The sequence below is a fragment of the Scleropages formosus genome, chromosome 16 (assembly GCF_900964775.1).
Source record: "Scleropages formosus chromosome 16, fSclFor1.1, whole genome shotgun sequence".
NCBI classification, from domain to species: Eukaryota; Metazoa; Chordata; class Actinopteri; order Osteoglossiformes; family Osteoglossidae; genus Scleropages; species Scleropages formosus.
In genome coordinates, this window is record NC_041821.1 from 6,446,698 (window position 1) to 6,469,984 (window position 23,287).

Genomic DNA, 23,287 nt, shown 5'->3' on the forward strand with positions numbered 1-23,287 from the left:
TGTGTTTCGCCCACATATTGAATGTCGTCCTGCTGAAGGGAACTGGCATGGGACAAGCTGACGTGTGTGCGGGTATGGACACTCACCGATACACCAGCCCTTACCAAAAGAGCAGGCTGAAAAACTTTCTTGTGCAAGCTTTACACTTGCAACCTTGAGTTAACAAATGGAGTTGATAGCGATGTCCTAACATATTAATACTGTGCTGCTGAAGCTCTGTGTTTGTGGGGTTGTGAAGACCTGTGTAGGTAGAAGGTGATAGTAAGGCTTCTGCTGCATTTCCCACTGTGTCCAACTGCAGTGCTCGTTCCAAGTTGGACGATACTATTGCTGGTCTGAGCATCCAGTCAGAATCCTTTATTACCAGACTGCAAGACAATGAGGAACTTATTGTTTCCAGCTTGAGCTAGCTAGAGTGAGTCAGAGCAGCTGTGGCTCAGGTCATGTGACATCACCCCACAGAGCCACTTCATAGCTCATCTTAGCACAGATGGTGTGTTAGCACATAGGCTCTGCCAGGCAGTCCTTGGTTGTGACTTGATTAAATCAAAGAAATGTGGCCTGCCTTGAGTTGGACTTCCTGTGACAAGCAGATGTTACTGTATGCTCGCCATGGTTTCTTCCACTTTTGCCATGATGTTCTACTCTCAGCAGAACATGCAGCCTCAAAGAGTTAGTTCGCAGTTAGCTCTGTGCTGCATGGAGGCCATTCCCCCATGTACACATTAGCTAAATACTAACATTTAGTATGAAAGGGTGCTGTTTTCCTTGCAAGTAGAAAGTGTCTTGGGGGGGCAAACGGATCAGTCGGATCTGTCCCACCTTCACTATTTACAAGGAGCCATCCTGACTAGCCATGCTGGAAAGAACTTTTGTAGAGAAACATAAGCCAGTGTGTTGGATTTCAACATACATATGTGCCTAGTCACTTTTATTATTTTTATGGCAGCTGGTATCATATTGGTCAGAGCTGTTGCCTTTGAATCTGAGGGTTACTGGTTGGAATCTCACCTATGGATATAGTACACTTGAACAAGGTACTTATCCTAAATTGCTCAAGTAAAATTAACCAGCTGCATAAATGGGTACATTGTAGATATCTCAATGTTGTAAGTCACTTTGGAGAAAAATGTCAGTTAAATGTATGTAGTTGTGGGGATAACTTATTTCTTTAATGGATATTGATTTATAGTGTGTTTTGATTCACAATTTGTCTACCCAAGCTCTAGGCTAACATGGACTGAATCTGTTATTCATCCAAACGCAACCACAAAATTGTGGATTCACTTCCTTTTTTGGCACTTGGGCATCACAGTATGGAACCAGCATGGGTGATGATGAATCATCCCTGTCTTCACTCCTGATGAGAACTGCTGAACTGCAGCAAATGATTGAAAAGTATCCTATTGCTGATTCACTTCAGATGCCTTTCCAAAAATGCATTGTTGGCAAAGTGATTCCCACACCTAAAACATTCGTAATTATCTAAATGTGTAGAGCAAGCATCACGTTTGTTATTCACTCCTTTATGCACAGGTGTGGCTCTGAAGTAGACAGCAGTGTTTTGTGGAAGATCTACTGTGACAAGTAATGTGAACTATCTGGAAATCATTCTGGGTGTGTAAAGTTGCTTGTGTGTGTTCTGACTCAAGGTAACGCTTATGTGATAGCATCATAAGGCCCTGTTTCTTTACTGTTTTTGCTCCTCCCCTGTCTACATCTACAGACATCCAGCATAGTTTATTGTGATGTGGTCAATAGTAACTTCTTTAACATCTAAATACTGCTTGATCCCCCACCATGTTTTGCCAGAAATGTCATTCTGGAGCATGCATTCTTGCATTGGCTGAATAATCTTCCTTCAGGTCTGCTGCAATATTAGTCTCTGTCAGTATAGGCAGTCTGTAGTACCCCTTCAGAGTTGTATTCAAGTGAATTTGTGCTTCTGTTTTTGGAAAAAATTTGTGCATTGCCATGTGTGATTTAGCTTAACTTATTTTTTTGGAACTTAAATACAACTGACCCTTTTCGTGTAGCAAATGATGTATCGTTTGTTAAATCTGTTAACTGGAGATCTCTAAAACTATCCATAAGAAGTGCAAAGCCCACCATGAGTAGTTCTCACATTGCACCAGCTAAAGCAGTGTGGAGGAGGGTTTGTGGCATGTGGGAAAAGGCAATGTCAAGCTTCATGAACTTCTGTCCTTGACTGGTAGGTGTGGCAGAGTCAGGGAAGCAGAGAAGTCACACCCTGTGTTTGCTTGTCAGAGACCATATGAGGGCCATTTATACATCTTGGCTTCAGTGTATGATAAGGAAAAGCAGTACCATTCCCTATGGTGGTGCATTCTGAATTGCATATGAGAAAGAACAGAACATTCTTGTTTTTGCCTGTAATTTACCACCTCCATGCTGGCCTGGTCATTTAGAGCCATCCCATTTGTTTTCATCGGCATGGGAAGTTGACGTAATCCTTTCATTTCTACAGCCCTCCGAAGCAGGATGTAGAAATGAGGACTTTGTTCCATGGATCTGCTGCTCTGTTCCTGTTGTCCGTCAATGGGGAGCTGTCCTGCTGTGGTTCCATCTGACCTCTGTGGCCTAACAGCCCACTTGGCCTTTAAGGGCAACCATGGAATCAGCCAGTGGCAGGCCTTCCATACAAATGGTGCTCTGAAGAAACTTCACATGTTCCCCTTTCTAGAATTCTCCTGCTCAGATCTAAACGTCACCCCACCCTTAGTAATTTCAAGGACTTTTCTGTGCATGTGTTTTTTACACTGTATGCTGATACAAAGTGAATTTCCTTTTGGGATTAATAGTTTTCGATCATTCTGTGGCCAGAATAGTGGAGGAGAAAATGGGGTTTTGGCATTTTATTAGTTGATCAGTTGGCATTTTGGCTTTTTCTCAATTCAGCCTGTAGCTGTGAGAGGTGGTTTATTGCCTTGTAGTTCATTGTAAACCTGCAGTGGGTATATTAAAAGCACCAACAAAATGACTGTTAAACGGGAGTGGCTATTGAACAGCATTCTTCTGAACTGGAATGTTGTCAGCCTTTTAAAAGTGTATTGTTCTGATAGAGAACAGAATAACGAGTATATTCTGAAAGATTAACTTCCTTTTTGAGCCCAAGGGTGTTATTTTGTTAGTTCTCCCTGCTGTGTAGTTTAAGAAGGCACATACTTGACTGCTCATTTCTCAGAATGTTTTGTGTAAATGTTTAAGCCTGTTGGTGGCTTGGCTACAGTCCTTGCACAGGCAAGCAACAGGTGTGTCCCTGCAGTGGCTTTGTTTCAGCATGTTCACCAAGTTCCCTCCACACAAAAGGTTGCACAGCTCTGCATTCTCTGGAACAGCAGGTCTGGTGGACCCCTCAGCCACAGCACATTAGATCTAGAGTAAGTAATGTGGTATCCTGAGTTACATCATGCTACAGCCTAGTGAAGCTAAGGTTAACAACCCTTCTAAATCAAATGAAATTATTGTTAATCTGAAATTATTCCAAATTTATTTGAACAAACATTTGTGAAACTGCTTGTTACAATCTCTACAGTTACAATTTATAATTAAGATAAATGTTGTTTACATAATTTCAATATAACAAATAAAATTTGCTGTTTAAAAAAAAAACAAAAAAAAACTCATTTTCATGAACAGTTTTCAAACATGCAAGCAAAAAATATCTCCCGTGCACCCTATCAGATAAATTTAAAAACACTCGCACACCCCAGACATGTCTGGCTAAGGCAACAACTAAAGTAACTATCAACTGGCTGCAGAAGAGTGAGATTAATGACCACAAGGACCATCTGACAGCAAGATGTATGGATGGGCTACAGCTACACAAGTATAACAAGACTACCAGAGTACATTGTGCTCAGTGGGGTTTGTGCTGGGAGATCAGTGGACTCTGGCTGCTTGGCCTTTAACTACTGGATTCCCTAGTTGCAGCTGATGCAAATTGTTTTGTGGGAGGGATTTTGCTGGTCAGCACTGACAGGGGCCTTTGCTTTCATCTTCATTTCCTTCCACAGTTCAGCATGTTTTGTAGACACTGGACTCTGGTGTATGACCTCTCTGAAAGAGAGGAATATTGTTTATTAACTGTTGATTGCTGTTGTTTATGAAACACTTTCTCCTATATCATCTGTGGTAAGAACTGACATGCTTCTGAATGATCCTTTTTTCGTATCTGAAAAACTAGTTCAGTGGGTCAGTGTCTGTTTCACATCTAGAAATCCTCTGAACACTGGTGTTCCCCAGAGATTGCAAACCAGTTTCTAAAATGCAGTTCATGAAGCTTGCTCTTGCCATTTATGAGAAGTCACTTCACTTTTTAGCCATTAACAGTTAATTTCATTTCTACTTGAATAGATTTAAGGAAGCTGTGAATAACTCAGAACATATTGTGCAATTTGTTTTCATTTGTTTTAGTTCATTCATACTAAGCCAGTTGAGTGTGTTCATGTTGTTGTAACGTGAGGCCTGTGTTTGAGAATACTCAAGAGCTGCTGTTGTCATACAATATGTAAATCCCCTCACCTCTGAACAGTTGCTCAAAGGAAAAGAGTATGTTAAGTGTTCTCGGCCTGTCTGTGTAGCTGGTTTATTCAACTTTGACTGCTTGCTGCAAGTTTCATCAGGTGATGTCATGATTGGAGCTGTGGCATTCTTGTTTTTGGGCTTCAATGGGTTGGTAAAGAACAAAGCTTTTTCTGTGACACGTCTGTTTTTGGCACAGCTTGACCACTGTTGCACCACGATGGAAGCGTGTGTACATCCAGATGGTGTCCACCCCCACAGCCCAGTATTCAATGCCCACTCTGTCTGGACAGGACTTTGCTATTTCTCACAGCCTTTGGAGAGGCAGCTGGTGCCAGTGAGGGGCCTAATGCAGGAGGGTGCGCCCCTGTCATTCTAGGACACAAGCTCTGATGTAGAGACAACTGGAATTTCTGGTCCTCCTAAAGGAGTAAGAGATTACTGCAGGCCGGGAGTGCTCTTCAGCAGGTGAGAGAGACCTTGTTTCTGCTGGAAATGGGAAGTATCTGGGTCAGCCAGATCTCACTTAATGAGACAAGTGTGCTCCCTGGAAAAACTGCCTGCTGGATTATGGCTGTTGAGGTAGGCAGTGCTGATTCCCCCCCCCCCCCCCCCTCCTTTTTTCATTCAGTGAAGAAGCTTTTAGTAGAATCGGTGTTTACTGTGACCTTAGTTCTGCAGCTCTCCAGGTCTTCAGCTCCATTCTCACTGTGCGTAGTATTTGCAACCTTCTGTCTGATGCAGTCTAGAAAATAAGAATTTAAAGATTAACATAACTTTTAAACATGGTCTGACAGCAATGATGTTGCTACAAAAGGGGAACACATTGTTCTGTAAGTGTAGGATAAAATCAAGCAGAATCAGGGACATGCAAGACTGTCATCTTTCTGCTGCCTCTGATGAATAAATAATACTTCTGTTAGTCTGTGTGTGCTTGCGTACTTAGCTGCTTTTTCTGGGATAAGAACTTCTGACAAACAGACAAAAAAATCCTGTGAAGAGACCGGACACCACGGTGTCTGTGACGCACCTATAGAAGAGACACCAGACGCTTTTCTCAGAAATGCAAAGGTCAGAGGTTGAGTTTTGCGCCGCGTGTCATCATAGTGCTCTTCACGGGGCTGTTGAAAAGAAAGGCCCACTTGTCTAAACCAGGGGTGGGCAGAGCTGGGCTGCTGAGGGGGTGCATAATGCGCCATACTCCAACATATCCTGCTCAACCTCCTTGCCCTCAAAATGCCATTCTTCTCTGAAGGCTACGCAGATGTCCATGGAAACAGCTTGGTCAGTTGTAGGGGTCTGAGTCTTTGCGGTTGGGGCAGTACAGGCCCTCACTTGTCACTGGGAGAGCTGCTTCTTTAAAGCTGCCCCTGGGTAAACCTGATTTTTATCAGTTCATTTGATACATAATCAAGTTTTTGAAAACAAATATGAAGCAGTTTTTACAGCAAAAACATGAGTGTGCAACCAGATGGATACTGGAGGGGATGTGTTTAGCTTATCGCATGAAATTTGGCCTCTGCATTTACAGGTGCGATGAGGGTAACATGAGCTGTCGCTCAGCACACCATACACCCCCCTCACAACCCAAGGAAATGGAAACCTAATTACTTTGTCATAAACTGAAGAAAAAAAAAACCTTTGTGTACTTTTTTGAGAGCAGAGTTTGTACTATAAGCAGTAAGGAAGTATAAACACCAATAACCCCATGTTCATTAGCACGTGTCCTCATACATCTGATTAGTTGTTTCCATTTTATGCAACAAGTAATATTTAGGTTCTTGTATGCATGGGGAAATGGTTTCACAGTGGGTAAAGTTGGTGCCTTGGTGGCTGTGGGGTTCAAGTTCAACTCAGGGTGGAAATGAGGAATAAGGCAATGGTAAACCAGTTCTGTTCTTCCCTCACCTTGGAAACCACCTATGTGGTGGCTATGAGTTGGCCTCAGCCTGATGGCACTTCCATCCATCTATTATTTGCATACAGTAAGCGTTCAGTCAGTAAAAGTTATCCTTACTTGAGCATTTAAGTATTCTCTGTGTTGTTTTGGTCTGTTAGTGTACACCTACTGTGGGACTTGTGCTTTCTGCTTCAGGGGTGCCAGGGCCTGCTCTGACTGGTGACAGCAGTAGCGGTCTCCTTGCTTCTGTAGATGTTTGCCTTACAGGCTCAGCATTCTTTGTATGCTGATGGAATGGGGGTGATGCTGTTTCTCTTGCCTAAGCTTGGCTCAATAACAAAGGGTCCTTGTAGGTGGAAGGGAAGTAGACGACCACTGCATTGTTAATCCATTTAAAACTTTATAGGGGGGGAAACAGCTTCAGTTTACATTCCTTTGACTTGGACCTGTGCAGTTGCGGTACCATGTGGCAATCTTGAGAGATTTCTCTGCGGTTTGGTTTTTTTTTCTTTTTTTTTTTTTTTTTTGTAAACTTAGGCTATTCCTTATGCATTGCTTTCTCCTCCTGCTGAATCGCTGTCCTGCCTGCTTTTGCAGCCATTTCCCAGCATTGGCTGCTGAACTGTGCACAGGGGTTCTGTTTTTCCCTTGTTGGCCACCTGTCACATAAGCTACAAGGCCTTTAGACTCCAATGAGGCCTGTGTGGTACCCACTATACAGTGGTACAGTACTATACTGAATGAAATGGCACAGCTTTGCCTAGACCGAATTGGCATGAGTGGTCCTAGGTTACCCATTACCTTCTTGTTTTCCAAAGTAGCAAGTGCTCATTTTTGAGTGTTAATGTAAATACACTCTGTACTATATGAGTGACAGTGGAAAGTACCATTGGTTAGTTATTTGCCTCAGATGTCATTGTTACTCCACTAGCTGCCATTTCTTGCTCTTATTTTTAATGTCCTTGGCCTTCAATTGTAGTCATTATGTGCTCCCTAAATCTCCGTCGTTTGAAATGGTTCCTGAAATTTAGCTTTCGTGGGTTTTCTTTTCCGACATTGGAGGACGTTGAACAAATCTGTTGTAAAAGGGTAATTGCAAGTTTCCCCCTTCAAAATCCATGCAGCCAAAGCTTGGGAGTGAGATGTAAGGATGCCTGTGGTGAATGTGTGTACCAGAGCTGGGTATTTCTGGATGCTGTGTAGCCATGAGGGTTAGTACATTTGACATTGAATGGCTGGCCCTTTAACAAAGGAAATAAATCAGTTTCAGTAAGTGGTCATTTTTGTATTGTGAGTATGAAGGTGTGCTGGGGATGCTTACAACTTGCCCTTTTGGATTTCTTTGGCAAAAGTTCCTTTTTCATTAATCAACAAGCTGTTGAATTTGGTTCTATTCTCTAAATTATAGTTATGAAATATTTCAAACTTGAATTTTGTATGCCCCCCCCTTTTTCTCTCCACAGGCATGGAAGAAAAGATGGTTTGTCCTTCGCAGCGGCCGTCTCACCGGGGACCCCGATGTGCTGGAGTACTACAAGAATGACCATGCAAAGAAGCCCATCCGCGTCATCGACCTGAACCTATGTGAGCAGGTGGACGCTGGGCTGACCTTTAATAAGAAGGACCTGGAGCATAGCTTCATCTTTGACATCAAGACCATAGAACGGGTCTTCTACCTGGTAGCTGACACAGAGGAGGAGATGAACAAGTGGGTCCGCTGCATCTGTGACATATGTGGGTTCAACCCGACTGATGACGGTAAGAGTCAAGGGCCTTCATAGAGCTGATTGCCAAGGAGCCTGCTTGTACTATATAGCATCTGGATGAGAAAAATACATATAACAGGGAGAACTGCAAGAACTGGTATGGATAAAGCAATCAATGTACATTTTATGACAAGTCTAGAAAAAAAAAGGCCGAAGACATGAATCAAACTTTCCATGCCAGTTATGGAAAGAAGGGGCGGGGGGGACCTCCCAGGGTCTAAGGCTAACTGGTTGCACACCTGTGGGACATGCTAAAACTGTATTGATAGAAGTGTTCATTTTCCAACAGTTTAATAAGCAAACAGTTCAGTTTTAGGTGAATATTAAAACACAACATGGATGTAAATAAAAGCAGTAGCTGTTTACCACTTGGTATGAGGACGGTATTGAGAGAGATTTTTTTTGCTACTGTCTTGAGAGCCTGGTTGCTGTTGGTCAGCTATAGAGCATTGCAAGGCTGTTCTTAGCTAGGGGAGGTGGTGGCACAGCAGGCTTGGCTGGGTCCTGCTCTCCGGCGGGTCTGGGGTTCGAGTCCCATTTGGGGTGCCTCGTGACAGGCTGGCGTCCCGTCCTGGGTGTGTCCCCTCCTCCTTCGGCTTTACACCCTGTGTTGCCAGGTTATGTACGCCACGACCCCAATTTGGACAAGCAGCTTCAGCCTGTGTGTGTTTTTAGCTGATTTACATTTATTCATTTAGCAGATGCTTTTGTCCAAAGCGACATATATCTCAGCAAAAGTACAATTTATGTATTACATTAAGAGAAAAAGGGATTTAAAACCCTTGTTCTGTTCCCTTGGAGCTGGAGGGGAGTGGATGGTTCTCTGTGGTCTGATAGCTACTTTAGAAAGAATACAAGCCCTGTGTGTGTTTCACTAGCAGTACTACAGGTGTGGGAATGACCTTTGGAGGTACTTCTCTGGTCAGACTGACTCCCAGTACCAGCACTATCTGGTCCTGCATTTCACAACAGAAGGACAACAATCTAACAATTAATTAGACTTACATTAATTGGTTGAGTTTGCAGAAATGGTTTTATCTGTAAAAAATACTACCCGGATGGCGCCTATTGATTCAACTGCGCCAGTCTGAGGATGCTCTGTTTCCTCAGTGTTACCGTTAAGTGGTTCATTACAGTGAAGATTTTGTTCTAATCTGTTGGTAAAGTTACCATGACACTCCAGTCACATTTTTATCTGACTTACTGCAGCATTGAATTTCAGTAAGCTCTATAGAAATGAAATCCTTTACAAAGTGAAGGATTACAGCCTTTTTTCGTAACAGACTGGGGGAAGTGTCCTTGACAAATATACAGATGCAGAAAAGCCACTGCTGAGATGTCTGGGCAGCTGTGGGAAGGGACTCCTTTGTCCATTCTCTGTGGGCTTGATGGGCATCAGGCTTCCTTGGTTGTGGAATGGAGACTGAGGTGGTTTCCCATCAACAGAGTAAATCAGCAGCATTCATACCTATAAATGCGTGACCCCCACCCCCTCCAGAATTAGCGATAGGCCCACCTCATGTGGCCTTGGGGCAGTCGTGCAGTGCAATGAAAGCACTCTGGGATGCTCAGCAGAAGGGGAGGAGGTAATGAATAGACCAGTGGGTGAAAGAACAGCAACCTGGAGGCCTTGAGGGAATGCTGTGTAGGCCCTGCTGGCTTTTCAAAGGCCTAATTTGAAAGTGCACCTTTTGAAAAGTATTGGTGGTATATGGCTGACAGTCTTTCACCATTAACAAGATGGTAGTTTTGTCTGTCTGATTTGTCATAAGGGAAGCATTTTAAACATTCCCAAATTGTAGAAAGGGCTTAAGTCTGTCGCAAGTTGTGTGCAAAGTGCTACTATGTGAAATGAAAGATCTTTATGAAAATTTGTTTTGGCTATCATGTATATTTTAATGCATGTGGGAGTGGGCATTGTGATGTGCCATGTAAGTGTGGGGAGAAGACAGAAAATGGGTGTCCTGTGCCATTCACCATAAAACATTTTTGTTACAGTGAAAAGTGTTATGTCCAGCCACTGTATAGAGGGCACAGACGGTAGGGAAGTAATCCATCCATCCATCTTCTGTCCCGCTTATCCTAAAAGGGTCGCGGTGGCAGCAGGGAGAGCAGAGAGGCCCAGCCACCCCTGTAATATTTTCCTAAAAAAAAAAAAAAATTCTCGTTTAATAGGATTTCCTTAACTTTGCCAAGGTACGTCAGGCACAAGGCATTTTTCTGTCCATTACCTGTGACTCATTTACAAAATACATACTGCACCAGTACTTTTGCACAATTTTATAGTTTGTAATGTGTGAGAGAATCTGGGATGGCCTTTTGTTTTGCACTGAAGTGTTTCTGCACACATGTGGTCCTTTGAAATAATCAATGAATTATGCTGAAGGGAATGTTAATTAATGCCTTGGAGTAGCAACACTGCTTCTGTCACAAGAGCAGCCACTGATAGGGATAGTCTTACTGTGCTAGAAAATTTAGATTAAGACAGTCTGACCAGCTCAGAACCATTGTGAGTTTGACAGTCGTGATCATATTGCTTGCTTTACAGACTCTGCAAAACCCTCACATCCGCCTAGTAGCACTGTGGTGGATGTCCCCCCACACCCAGCACATGCCCCTGTGGCCCTTCCACCTCTTGGTGGTGTGCCGCCACCCTACCAGCCTGTCAGCGTGCATCACTTGGAGTCCTCGTCCAGTCAGGAGGAGCCCCAGGACTACCTCTGGCTGGTCAACTGTGAGAGCAAAAAGCCAGAGTCCAGGTGAGTCACGTGGCTGTGGCCTAGTGCTGCAAATCTATGCCTACAGTTTATGGTCTGTAGAAGGGAGCATGAGTGGTTGGTGATTGAGGGGAGAGGATCCTTGTGGAGAATCAAGGCAGATTATTACATCTGATTAAAATATTTTTTCACACTGGCAATGATAGATCTTGTTTTTTTTTTTTCTTTCAGGTGATTTTCAGCTATGTGCACAACGTAAATGTTTTTTCACAAACGTACCTTAAATCTGTTTTTGTTGTGGCTTGTTTTGTTGTGGTAATTAAACCACGTGCAGGTGAGCCTGCCAGGTCCCCACCATAAGTGCCTCATTCCCCCCTCTGTACACTTTAGCTCAGGGCCCTCCTCCTTTTCCTTCACCTCCTCTCCCCATGGGCAAGGGGACCAGGAGTACTTACTCCTTGAGGAGTGTGAGAGCAAGAATGCTGTGCAGTCCAGCCTGTGAGTGCCCAGTGGTGAGACAGGGCTGCATGTCTTTGGAGTGCACAAAACTAAATACTCACTAATGCCATTCTGCTATATTCACATACATGGACCCATACGTTTTTGTAAAACACTCATTCCAACAAATTCCCTTTCGGAGTTTAACAAAGACTAATGAAAAAAGTGTGCGCGCACACTCATAGATTATTACACACATCGGTAAAGTAAGCCCATGAATTCACACTAATAGTCGCATACTTTCATATGTGTAGTCACTGACACCAGTTCAAGCCTCAACGCATGGTGTGTTGTGAAGCGTAAACAAAGCTGAGCAAGATGAAAACAGTGTAACGGTAATGGTGATGGCAGTGCAAACACCTGGGATAGTGACAGTGGTTGAACTCTGTTTAGATTGTCTATTGATTGTTTGTCTTGCTTGTAAACAGGCCCCAGTTTGAGTCCTCCAAGTCAGTCTCCTCAGACACTGACTGCAACGACAATGTTCCTCCACATCGGACCCCCACGTTCTCATCCTCCAAGCACGCCTCTGTCAATGGTTTCTTCTCCCAGCCATCCAGCATCTATGACTCTCCACCCCCACGGGCCGCTTCCTTGTCTATGGACACAGGCCTGTACTTTTTGCCCCGCAGCTATTCCCAAGACACTGTGCTGCTGCCCAAGTCGTCTTCACCACCCCCTGTGCCTGAGGCAGACTCTTCGACTGAGCCATGTGCCTCCAGCTTGTCCTCACGTCAACCACCTGTGGAGGCACGGCTCCGCCAGGTGTCACTCAGCTACGACTTCCCCCCTGCACCTGGGTCCAGCTGCACCTACCAGGTGCCCAGGACAGTTGGGTCCGAAGGGGTCCCTCCTCCCCGGCCCCCAAAGCCCTCCCCCGCCGCTCTTCCTGAGCGCTCCCCGACGGACACATATGCAGTTCCACGCTCTGTCTCGGAGGCGGACAGTAACTACAGCATCCCGACAGCCAGTGGGAGCAAGGCCCCTCGCAGCAACACTATCAGCAGTGTGGACTCCACCCGCCTTAGAAAAGGTTTGTCCCTGCATTGTTTTTTGGCTCTGCGTTTCATTGGCTTCACCTTTTGGAGAGTTCACCTGTAGTCACCTTAATACTTATGGGCTTGTGGGATGCTGCTCACTATCCAGCCCCTCCTGCAGTTAGATACTTGTGCTTCCTAAAGCAAGTTCTCTAGCTGCCCAGCGTTGACTCTCTACTGACATGATTCAGATGCAGACATTCGTTCCGTTAAGTTTCACATTGAGTTAAGCCTGACGCTGACTGAACTTCAGAGTGCGTCAGTCCTCAAGGCTGATGACAGAAAAATATGAGATGTGGGCGTCATGACAGTGCAGTTTAGCCTTGGGCACCCTTTTCTTTTTACTAATAAAATTTTGTCATTTATATGAGTAAAGTGTCCTCTCAGCCCTCCTGCATTCATTTTAAAGTGAAGTACATATCAATAGAGTTGCTTGTGTGTGGCTGTGTTTAGAAACTTCTGAAAGTATGGACAAGTAGGGCTTTGCTGTTTTACTTTTGGTGTCTGCTTCAGGCAAATAGTGGTATGTAGTACAACGTTGTACAATAATGTGACATTAAAAGTGAAAGGATGCCCTTCAACATTGTCCCCTTGTGGTGACAAACAGTAACAGGCTTGTTTGTTTTTAGAAGGTCCCTGAGAGGAGAGACTCCACTGGGATGGACAATCATTAACATAGCAGATGTTGTTATGAGGTCAAAGGTAATTTTATTGCCAAAAGCTGTGATCAGATTCAGTTCATGCTGTAAGGCTTCAAATGATTAATGCTTTCAGGTCATGTAGATTATATGAAAATACAGGAATTTTCAAATGTATGCTTAGGTCTGTTGCTTGTGGAATTCTCTAACTGGATTTTAACATTTGCGCATCACATGAGACCACAAAATTTTGATCAAGATTGATTGCATTTCTCGGTCCTATGTGTGATCTATTATACCATTTTGTGTCAAATAGAGGATGGTGGACAAATCCGCTTTTCACAGTTGGCGTGGTGGCATGGGTACATAACTGAATTTGAGGTTTGGCAAGTTGTTTAGCTGCAGAGGCTGTGGGAATTGTTAATGTGTCACAAGACATGAAGCTTTTGCTAGTGACTTGAGCCACAGAAAGCAAGGAAAGGCTGTTCTTGTAGAAGAGCATATACGGGTGGGTTGGGACTCTCAGTGCACGTGTGACACATAGGCATAAGTCCCAGCTGAGGGCGAAACAGAGGGCAAACCGAGTTTTGTAAGCTGCTTACTAATGCGGGGCCTTCGAACATACCATTTGAATACAGGCTGGCATGTCTGCACTTGTCTGGCTTATTTTTCCACTTTGAAATCTGTGGGGTGTTGGCTAGGGGACGCTAAAGAATTTTTTTTAAAATTTCCAGACTGTAGCGGCACTTCTCTCCATTCTCTGAATGATTCATGAATATGGTTTTATTACAGTCCCATTAACAAGTGAAACAGAGCCGCCAGGGCTAATCAGCCTAAACCTCAAGACCATATTAGCTGATGAGAATTTATGTTAGGCTAAGGGATCTTTTAAATGGTTGAGTAGTTTTGAACTGAAGGGAAAAATAATTGATGCTGGTAGAAAGAAGCGTTTCCTGTAATTGACCAAATTGTAAATTCCTGGTAAGGATGATGTACAGACTATGAATGATATTTCAGTTAAGCACTTCCTCCCTTCATAATGCTGCAGAGTAAAGCCAATGAAAGCAATGATGTGATCACAACTCTTTTTAGTGTTTTGCACTCTGGTTGTAGAAAACTGCTTGAGCTGTTCCCCAGTAAATCTTAAATTCTGCTGTTAGCAGCTTTCTAGCAAAGTGAGGGGACAGCAACCCCTTTGACATGGTGGGCTCCGAGTGAAATGTGCTGAATCATGAAGACAATGACCCGACAGACAGCATAAACAGCTTGGTCCTCTCTCCATGGCACTTTTTTTCTTTTCTCCCCCCGCTTCTCTCCCTGGTGTTTCTCACATAACTGACACACAGATCTTCATAGTTTTGGTGGTGAAAGGCTTTCATTTTATTTTTAATTTAGGAAAAGCAGAAATTAAATGTTGACTTACACTCCTGACTTTTCACATGCAATTTTTTTATTGTTTTTAGGGGGTACAGCTGAGTTCAGTGCAGTTATTTAGAGATGAACGGTTATCAGATAATGTTCCTGGAGCACAATCTGTTTAAAGATGTCTAAAGTTCATTACCGGTCCCAGAGAGCCAGAGTTTAGAGCCTTGTTATTCGATTAATTTTTAAATAAAAATTTTTCCGTTAAGGATTATATGAAACCTATGTCTTTGGCATAGATTTAGGGTTATGATGGTATATGCAGTAATGCGAGGATGTAGGTCTCTCATACCCGCATACCTATGTAGTCACCCAGCATGGGCAGTTAATGTATTTTCATTCTTTGTTGTGATTGTATGCATCTGCTTCACTGAATGACCAGCCTTGAAGTGTGTGACAATGTCTTGTAAAATTCAGTAAACTGTAATTTATATGTCTGTGCATTTTGTGGATTTCTAAATCATGCAGTATGAACTCCTCAGTCCTCTACTTTAGCTGTAGAGAATCTGTGGCAGAGATCAGATGGTGAAGAAGTGTTTCTGTGCTTCTGTTTCACTCATCTTTGTATTAGAATCTGGGCTTTTACAGCCTTGTATGCTTGTGTGTGAACTTATGCATGCTCTGGTGACATGACTTTCAGGAAGTGACACATTACATGTTCATTTGCAACCCCCTCCTTCCCACTTGTGGAGAAAGTAAATGTTTTCCAGAAAATTGTGAACCCTAAATTTGTTACAATGAAAAATATTCATCTCTATCACTTCCTCTCAAACTCAGAAAAGCAGTGGGGGGGGGGGTGGAGACAATCAACTGAAATTTTTACCTGTCTTTTGTTGTTGCTCTTTGCAGACTATGGATCCCAGGATTTCTATGACATCCCCAGGTCATATCCGTCTGACAGGAGCAGCTTGTTTGACTTCAATGAAAGCTTCAACAATTACTTTGTGAGTTGATCAGTGGGTTTAACAAATCATTACGAATGGTCTTACGTTCTCTTTGTTTTTCAAACAAAACATGAGATTGTGTACTCCTAATTACACAGGAATTGTGATTCAGACAGAGCCTTTTGCCCCTCAATTAAATTCTTAAGTGGTTTTTATCCTTTTTTGCAATTGAGCACAGAAGAACAAGGGTATTGTGCCGGTGAGCAGCACGTCAATGGAGGAGATCGATGAGAACTACGTCCCAATGAGTGCCAATTCGCCACCTCACCATCACTCAGGGAGTCTGGCCGAGCCTCCCCAGGAGCCTAACTATGTGCCCATGACACCCAGCACGTCAGAGTTTTCCTCCCTGGGCAAGCAAGTTCCCCCACCAGCTCACATGGGCTTCCGCTCCAGCCCCAAGACCCCACCCCGTAGGCCCATGCTCATCAGTGACTGTCAACCACCACCGGTTGACCGCAACCTCAAACCAGACCGGAAAGGTGAGCTGGGAGGGTGGTGCTGCCAGGGAGTGAAGGAGGCTGTGTTGTAAATATTTACTAGTCCTGCATGCATGTGTTTGCTATTTAACAAGATAATTTTTGATTTAATTTTTTTTTTCTCTTGTGTTGCTCTTCACTTTGATACAGCTGTTGCTTTTTTTTGGCATTAGAATGGGGGAAAAGCTATTAATGGGCAACAGTTAAGCCCATATCTTAAATTATTTTTTTTGATTTCTCCAGTGCAGAGCCTTTCATCTTCACATCAAACTTTACTAATGCTAAGGCAAAAATAACAGTAAGGTCGAAGGAACGTTCTTGGTGACCCTTTTCATACAAGTATTCTTTCTGTTTTTAGCTGCCACCCTGTGTGACCCCTGTCCCACCTAACCAAAAAGTACTTTTGTCCTAGCTTCAGGAGCTGGTGACAGAACTATACCCTGGGGCAGTCACCTCTGTCCCCCATTGTCACCCCCTGAGTGGTCCCCTTTGATAGCACACAGTCACTGGGGGGGTTCATCACAAAAAGGAGAGAACCTTGATTTCTGAGCTGTATGATTTTAATTAAAAAAAAAAAAGCATGTAAGGTAGCAAAAATTTCCAATTAGATAGACAAAAGCTTGAGAGAGATTTTTTTTATCGTAACCATGAGAGGTAACTTACCAGCAATCTTTTTACATGTAATCCATGCAGGACTTTGTTTCTTCCACATTTTGTGCTGTGATCAGTCTTGACACTCTCTCCTCTAGCTTTCTGCATTCTGTCTATGGGCTGCTGTTAAGATATATTGCTCTGTTCTGGCTTGGGACTCTCTAGGTGATATGTGGTGGGGCAGCAGGGTTTCCTGTGTTCATACTCTTGTCATAGCTGGGATGCAGTGTTTACGGGTTAAAGTGAAAAAGATTGTGGAATTTTTGTCCTTGCATAAATTACTTTCTTGGGCATGTTTGGAACTCCTGCTAGGGGGTGTCTAGAGATTTATGCACTGCATGGAGTATCAAGCACAAGCACAACCAGCTAGCATCTTTCTGTTTCTGTTTTGCATGGGGACATTGGGCTTAAATGTTTTTTCCAGACAAATGTGTATTATAACTAAAAATGTTAATATTTGTTTTGTTTAAAGAAAGAAATGTTGTAACAAGTGAGTCTTCTTCTGCCAATCAGGTCAGAGCCCAAAAGTACGGGTTAAACCGCTTGTTTTAGAGCGAACTGATTCACAAACCATAGGTGAATTCTCAAGACGTCGTAAGGGTATGTACCACGCAGAACACTTCTTTTTTGGGATGTATTTTGTTTCCAGTGGTCTGAAACTTCAGTATGCTGTACATGGTTCTTCATAGAAGTTTTTGTACCAGAAGCCTCCTGTCATCTGGCTTTTGTGCCAGTACCTGATTTAATGTATTTTTAATTTAAGAATTTAAATGTATCCAATTGTTTCAGGGTGGGGAAGTTTTTGTTGCAAAACATCAAGAAAACCAGACACAGTAGACCTCTGGAACTGTGAAATTGTATGTTTTGGGCAGCACGGTAGCAAAGTGAGTAGCACTGCTGTCTCAGTGCCTGGGTGGCATGAGAGGATGTGAGTTTGATCCCCACTCAGTCTGTGTGGAGTTTGCATGTTCTCCCCACATCTGTGTGGGTTTCCTCTGGGTGCTCCGGTTTCTTCCCACAGTCCAAAGACATGCTGTTCAGGTTCCCCCATAGTGTGTGAGTGACAGAGTATGTGTGTTCCACTGACGTATGAATCAGTGACCCATTGTAAGTAGTGTAAGTCACCTTGGTGAATAAGGTGTGTGGGCTCATAACACCACATAGTGTTCAGTGGAAGTTGCTTTGGAGAAAAGCGTGTGCTAAATATATAAATGTGAATGTGTGTTTATGTGTACATCACTAACCTTAAACCTGCAGTGATGAGAAAATGTCACAACTTTAATTTTTGGAACCTCTGCCACTTGACTCCATGGCCTAATAACTTCAATAGGAGGAAGTTTAGGTACTGGTGTACTTCCTGTGTCCACTTGTCTGTGGAATACGGGAGTGCATTTTAAAAGGTAATCTCACAAAACATGTACTGAAGTACAATGATGAGTGTATTCATCTCCTAATGAAGTGTCCAGGCCCTGTCTCCATCTCTTTCACATACACAAATCCTAGGAGAGACATTAACTCCTACTTAACTGTACCATAATTCCTAACCACCCCTCCAACAATAACAAACGAAACTTAACACTTTTATTAAGGTGACTGTCTTTGAGAGGGGATATTTAAAATTCACACACACACACACACACACACACACACACACACATACATACATACATACATACATACATACATTTTCTGAACCGCTTATCCCATTCAGTTCTATGTTGTTTGGATAACGGTTGTTGCTGTAATTTTGTTTAAAGCATATGGTTATGGATTGTGTTTAGTACTGTGTGAATACTACCAGATGGCGTATGTGTATTTGTCAGGGGCTGTGGAGATTTTTCTGCTGCCTTCCACCAGATTCTTCCTCCATCCAGGAGTCAGTATTATCACTGGCTTTATTTAGGCGACAGCTGCAGACTGATAACCAGTAATTAGGATATGAGTGTATTTGTGTGGGGTTTCCCCCCCCCCCCCATCCATTGTCAAATGTTAACATTAGTGCTACTTGCTACCCCTTTAACCCTTGTATTTACTAAGACAATAACTGGAACAAAAATGTAATCAAAGGCCAGAAAATTTGTGACACATACTGCAGTAATCTACACTACTACATTAGACACAGAGAGAAACACCTGTTATAGCACAGAGGTTTCCAGAGGTACCCCAGTTAATGGTTTTTTTTTTTTTTTTTTTTTATTCCTGATGCATAATTTAGAGCTATTGACATGGATGATGTGGTGTTGGTTTTGACTTTCCTGAAAGAAAATAGGATAGTTTTAGATCAGAAGTTTAACTGGCCATTCTTCTGAGAGGAAAGAGTATATCAAATGGAATTCAGTACATTATAGTTCTGCTGGTACTGTGTAACTGTGCTTTGGTGTGAAATGAACCATGAGCTGCCTGCATTTTTGGTTAGGATTATCTGGCAGACAGCGCCCTCTCCTGGTGACAAAAGTTCTACTTCACTTGTGACTGTGTACCACACTCAAACCATTAGGTTCTTCGAAAAATTCCAGCAAACCAGCATAAGGGCTTACACCATGTTTCTGACTCAGTTTCACTTTCTTGGCTGTGTGGAGTGTGAACGCTACACATACTAGGTGGGAGGTCAGCCTGTAGTAATGTTACATGTGCTCTTTCTCCCTTCTTGCAGCTAAACCAGCCCCTTTGACTATCAAGCCACTGACTGAGTGGGAGGAGCTGCCAGCACCTGTTCGCTCCCCAGTTACCAGGACCTTTGCTCGGGAGTAGGTGTCCCTCTTAGTCCACTGCCTCCTGGCTTTCTGAGGATGCTCTCATCATTGGAAATGGGGCCTCAGTTAACTGCATGCTAATGCCTCCCAGTTCATTCCACTCATTTTCTGTGACACAGCTGTTAACGTGGCAAAAGGGAGTTCGTTGTCAGGCATCCTGCGTGTGAAAACAGTAATTCTCTAGTGTGGGGTGATGTGCTCTGGTTTAATCCTGCTCTGCCACATGCCATGATTTTCCATTGTGCCTGCATGAGGGTGGTGTATAAACCTTTTCCCCATCATCAGTCCCTCCAGGTTTCCCATGCCGTCAAGACCAGTGTCTGTGCACAGCAACACCTCCAGCACTGATTCTGAGGAGCCTGATGAGAATTATGTAGCCATGCACAACTCTAGTATGTCTTCAGATGAACCAGTATGTAAACGAAGCTCTATGATCCTAAGTTTAACAGAACTATTTATTTATTTATTTATTTATTTATTTATTTATTTATTGCTCAGTAATGTTTTTAGGTTTTTTGTAATTTTATTTAAAATTTCCTTCTGGATGCATTCACGCTACTTGTGTCCAATAGCAGTTGTGGAAAATGAAACCTGCTCCATATTTGTGTTACTGATAAGATTTATCCAAGGGTATGCCATAACAAGAATTTGTTTTGGCTGAAGTACATTCCTAAAACTTTGAAACTTGCCCATTCAGCAAATACTTGGTGTCATAACTTCTGAATCATTTAAGCAAATATAAGCACCTTTAAATATAATGCCTCTAAAGAGTCCTCTCCAGCCAAAGGCTAGTGAGTCTGGGTGTAGGCTGCTTAGGGCACCAATGCAGAAGTTGTTCCACAGTCATGTCAGAAGGACTCCTCACTTCTTTCTCTCTCTCCTCCTTTTTTTTTTTTAATTGCAGCTTCTAATAAACCTGCTTTTCTGTTTTCCCTCCAGGAATTCTGTCTTGTGGAAATACTCAACTCCCTTTCACTTTCTCTTTTGTTTTTTCTTATTTTTCATTAACTTTACTTTTCAGCCATGATACTACAGACCCCTTTCATGTCTCAAATTTGCATATTCTGTAAAAGAACATGAAGGAATTTAGTATAGTTGTAAGTTTAATTTTAATGCACCAAACGATACTTACAATAATTAAGAGCAAGATGTCACTCTGCTTTATCCTGCATGGATAGCAAGAGGGCATGTTTTATTTGCCCAGTTAAAGAGCTAAGTCACGATTTGCCTTACTGTGTACATTCTAAGTGCCATTATCTCTCTGTATTTTTGTCTGGACCTCTATTTTCTGATCACTGTTCTCAGGAAATTTTTGCTTTTTAGTCTCTCCTCCTCTTCCTCTCCATTTTCTTGCCCTATTGTGCTCTGACCCCCTGCTACTCTTCTCACTGTCTTCCTGCTCTGTAGAGAGGAGTCCTTCTACTGCACAGTCCCCATCACCCCTGTAAAGCGGGAGGTGTCGGGCCTTGACACACTAGAGGAGGTGAGGAGAGAGCTTCCAGGAGCAGTTTGGCCCCTGTAGACAATTTCAGTTGTACCAGAAAAGAAGGAATTGACTTTACTGATTCTGTCAAGGGACAGTACAGACCAGGATATACATATGACATACAAGTTTCAGCAAACTGAACAGAGCTTCAGTCATTCTAGGACTCTTTCTAAATAGCTTGAATGGACTGTATATAAAATGGAAAAATGGATAAGGAAAATGGAGACATGGTGTCGTTCAACTCAATTTACTGAAAGTTTTATTCAGAATTTAATTATGGCAACATTCTGCTGTAGTCATCTATGCCCCAGTTTTTGTCCCTCATCGTTGTAGTTTCATTCTTTCATACCACTTTTAGAGACTAGCAGTAATATATTCTCATGCTTCTGGGGTGTGGTTACACTTTTCAAGAAAACCCATAGAAGTTTGGCCTCCATGCTCTGTTCATAGTATCTTCTTGCTTCTAGAATGTGAAGCACAGTGCTCAAATGAATACTGATGGGGGTGGCAGTCCAATGGTGAAACCTAAAGGCGATAAGCAGGTGGAGTATCTGGATTTGGACCTGGACCCTGGAAAATCCACTCCTCCACGGAAGGTAGGCACGTCCCAGACTTTCAGGTGTTCAGCAAACTGTAATGCAGGGAATGTAAGAAATCGGATGTACTCTCACTGACACATGACGTTGCTCATTCTGCAAGACCACAATACGTGCAGGTCAGTGAAATCCTTTGAAACGAATTCTGGACAAATAAGTCAAAAATTGTTCCCTTGCAGAAGAAGAGCAATGGAACGGGCAGCACCATGTCGGATGAGCGCGTGGACTATGTGGTGGTGGACCAACAGAGGACGCAGGCGCTGAAGAACACAAGAGAGGCCTGGAATGATGGACGGCAGTCCACAGAGACTGACACGCTGTCCAAGGGCCCCAAGTGAATGCATAGAGCCTGGCACAGAAACACTGATTTCCCCTACCTTGTACCCGCACACTCCCTGTGCTCCTTTGAGGGACAGAGCCCGTGTCACTCCAGGAGTCTCAGCATCATATGTGCTGCTCTTTGGCCACACGCAGTGCCTACGTGCTTTGAGATGGCAACAGTCTTGGTGCAGGTTACTTGTTTTCTCCTGTGTTGGAACAATCTGCTCATCGTTGGGAAGTCTTGACCATTGTTGCAGCAGACAATGGACTTTCTCTCACTACTGGTTTAGCTTTTTTTTTTTTTTTTTTTTTTTCCCCTTCTTCCCCCCCCCCCTTCCTTTTTTGAGTAAACATTCTCCAGAACAGACTAGTTCACAAGGTTTACTTTTCACAGATACGCAAGTTCCTTGTCATTTAATTTTTGTTAAAGGTAAGACTAAGATGCTTTTAAAATGTATACTGTTTCTAATTTTTATCAGAGTAATTAGATTCATGTTCTGTTTTACAGATTTCATTTTCTAGGTTCTTTTTAAATTCAACTGAGTGTGCAGCTCTGCTTTCTAAGTTGGCAGAGAATCTGCAGATGACTCATTTTCTATTTATCCAGCGCAAGTGTCACACTTATGCAAGAAAAAATGCAACTTGTTTAAAAAGTGTTACATGTGTTAGTTGGTGTGCTTTGTTGTTATGAATCTGTAGTATGTGAACGCTAAGGTGTAGATTCTGCAGGATAGAATGCTGCACGTTTTCAGAGTGTTGTCAGATAGGCCTATGTGATATGAATTTTTAACCATCAGGAAAATGGTGAAATCAATAACTGTGACAGCTTTTAATGGGAAGCTATTAAACTTCCTGTTAATTATGCAAGGTATTAAACTCTACAATTTTTAAAATCAGGTACTCATTGAAATACTAACTCAAGTATCCATTTCTAATTTATTTTTTTCTATCAGTAGTTTATTTTAACAGCAGCAGTTATGTAATTCTCTCTGCTCTTAAGTTGTTCATGGTTAAGAAGTCAACATTTTCTTTTTCTGTAAAAAAATGACTTTGCTCCTATGTTGTATAGTTGTATTCTAGAAATTGATTTTGATCCAGTACATTTTTGATCATGTTAAGTCATTTTCCATCTCTTAAAATATTTATTTTTTAAATCAGTATACAGATTTGGGACTGCCTTATAACTGTCTGCTGTAAATATGACAAATGTTTTACACACTTTTAAATGCTTTGTGATCTCACTGTTTATGTATGAACTAGCATTACTAACTTCTAGATCTTCAAACTTGGAAGGTGAACATGTCTTATTTTGACAAGGAAATCCTTGCTGTATATAATTGCTGAATTATTCTTGCTTTTACCATTTGAATTGAAGTGCTTATGCTATTTCCATTTTGGTTATTTGTCCTCCAAAACCAGAGATTTCAAAACCTTGATGGTTTGTATGTTTTTAATAAGTTGAAAGAGAAATGTACATTTGAGGTGAACTAAATAAAGCAAACCATTAAATTTTTTTCTCTCATGTTGGTTTTAT

The 23,287-nt window shown here is 42.5% G+C and overlaps 1 protein-coding gene across 4 annotated transcripts in view; it reads left to right on the top strand.

The window, feature by feature from the left end:
- Nucleotides 1-22,740, top strand: part of gab1 (GRB2-associated binding protein 1) — a 47,916-nt gene extending 25,176 nt beyond the window's left edge. For 2 of the 4 annotated variants that reach the window (XM_018736033.2, XM_018736032.2), the window contains exons 3-13: nucleotides 7,909-8,203; nucleotides 10,760-10,970; nucleotides 11,319-11,426; nucleotides 11,855-12,459; nucleotides 15,373-15,467; nucleotides 15,646-15,949; nucleotides 17,111-17,197; nucleotides 19,251-19,344; nucleotides 19,636-19,762; nucleotides 21,304-21,432; nucleotides 21,612-22,740. In XM_018736033.2, coding sequence (XP_018591549.1) covers nucleotides 7,909-8,203; nucleotides 10,760-10,970; nucleotides 11,319-11,426; nucleotides 11,855-12,459; nucleotides 15,373-15,467; nucleotides 15,646-15,949; nucleotides 17,111-17,197; nucleotides 19,251-19,344; nucleotides 19,636-19,762; nucleotides 21,304-21,432; nucleotides 21,612-21,770 — 2,214 coding nt within the window. In that variant the 3' untranslated portion in view covers nucleotides 21,771-22,740. The remainder of the gene's footprint in view (nucleotides 1-7,908; nucleotides 8,204-10,759; nucleotides 10,971-11,318; nucleotides 11,427-11,854; nucleotides 12,460-15,372; nucleotides 15,468-15,645; nucleotides 15,950-17,110; nucleotides 17,198-19,250; nucleotides 19,345-19,635; nucleotides 19,763-21,303; nucleotides 21,433-21,611) is intronic. The other 2 variants (XM_018736034.2, XM_018736035.2) reach the window with 2 other exon arrangements.
- Nucleotides 22,741-23,287: the final 547 nt, after the last annotated feature.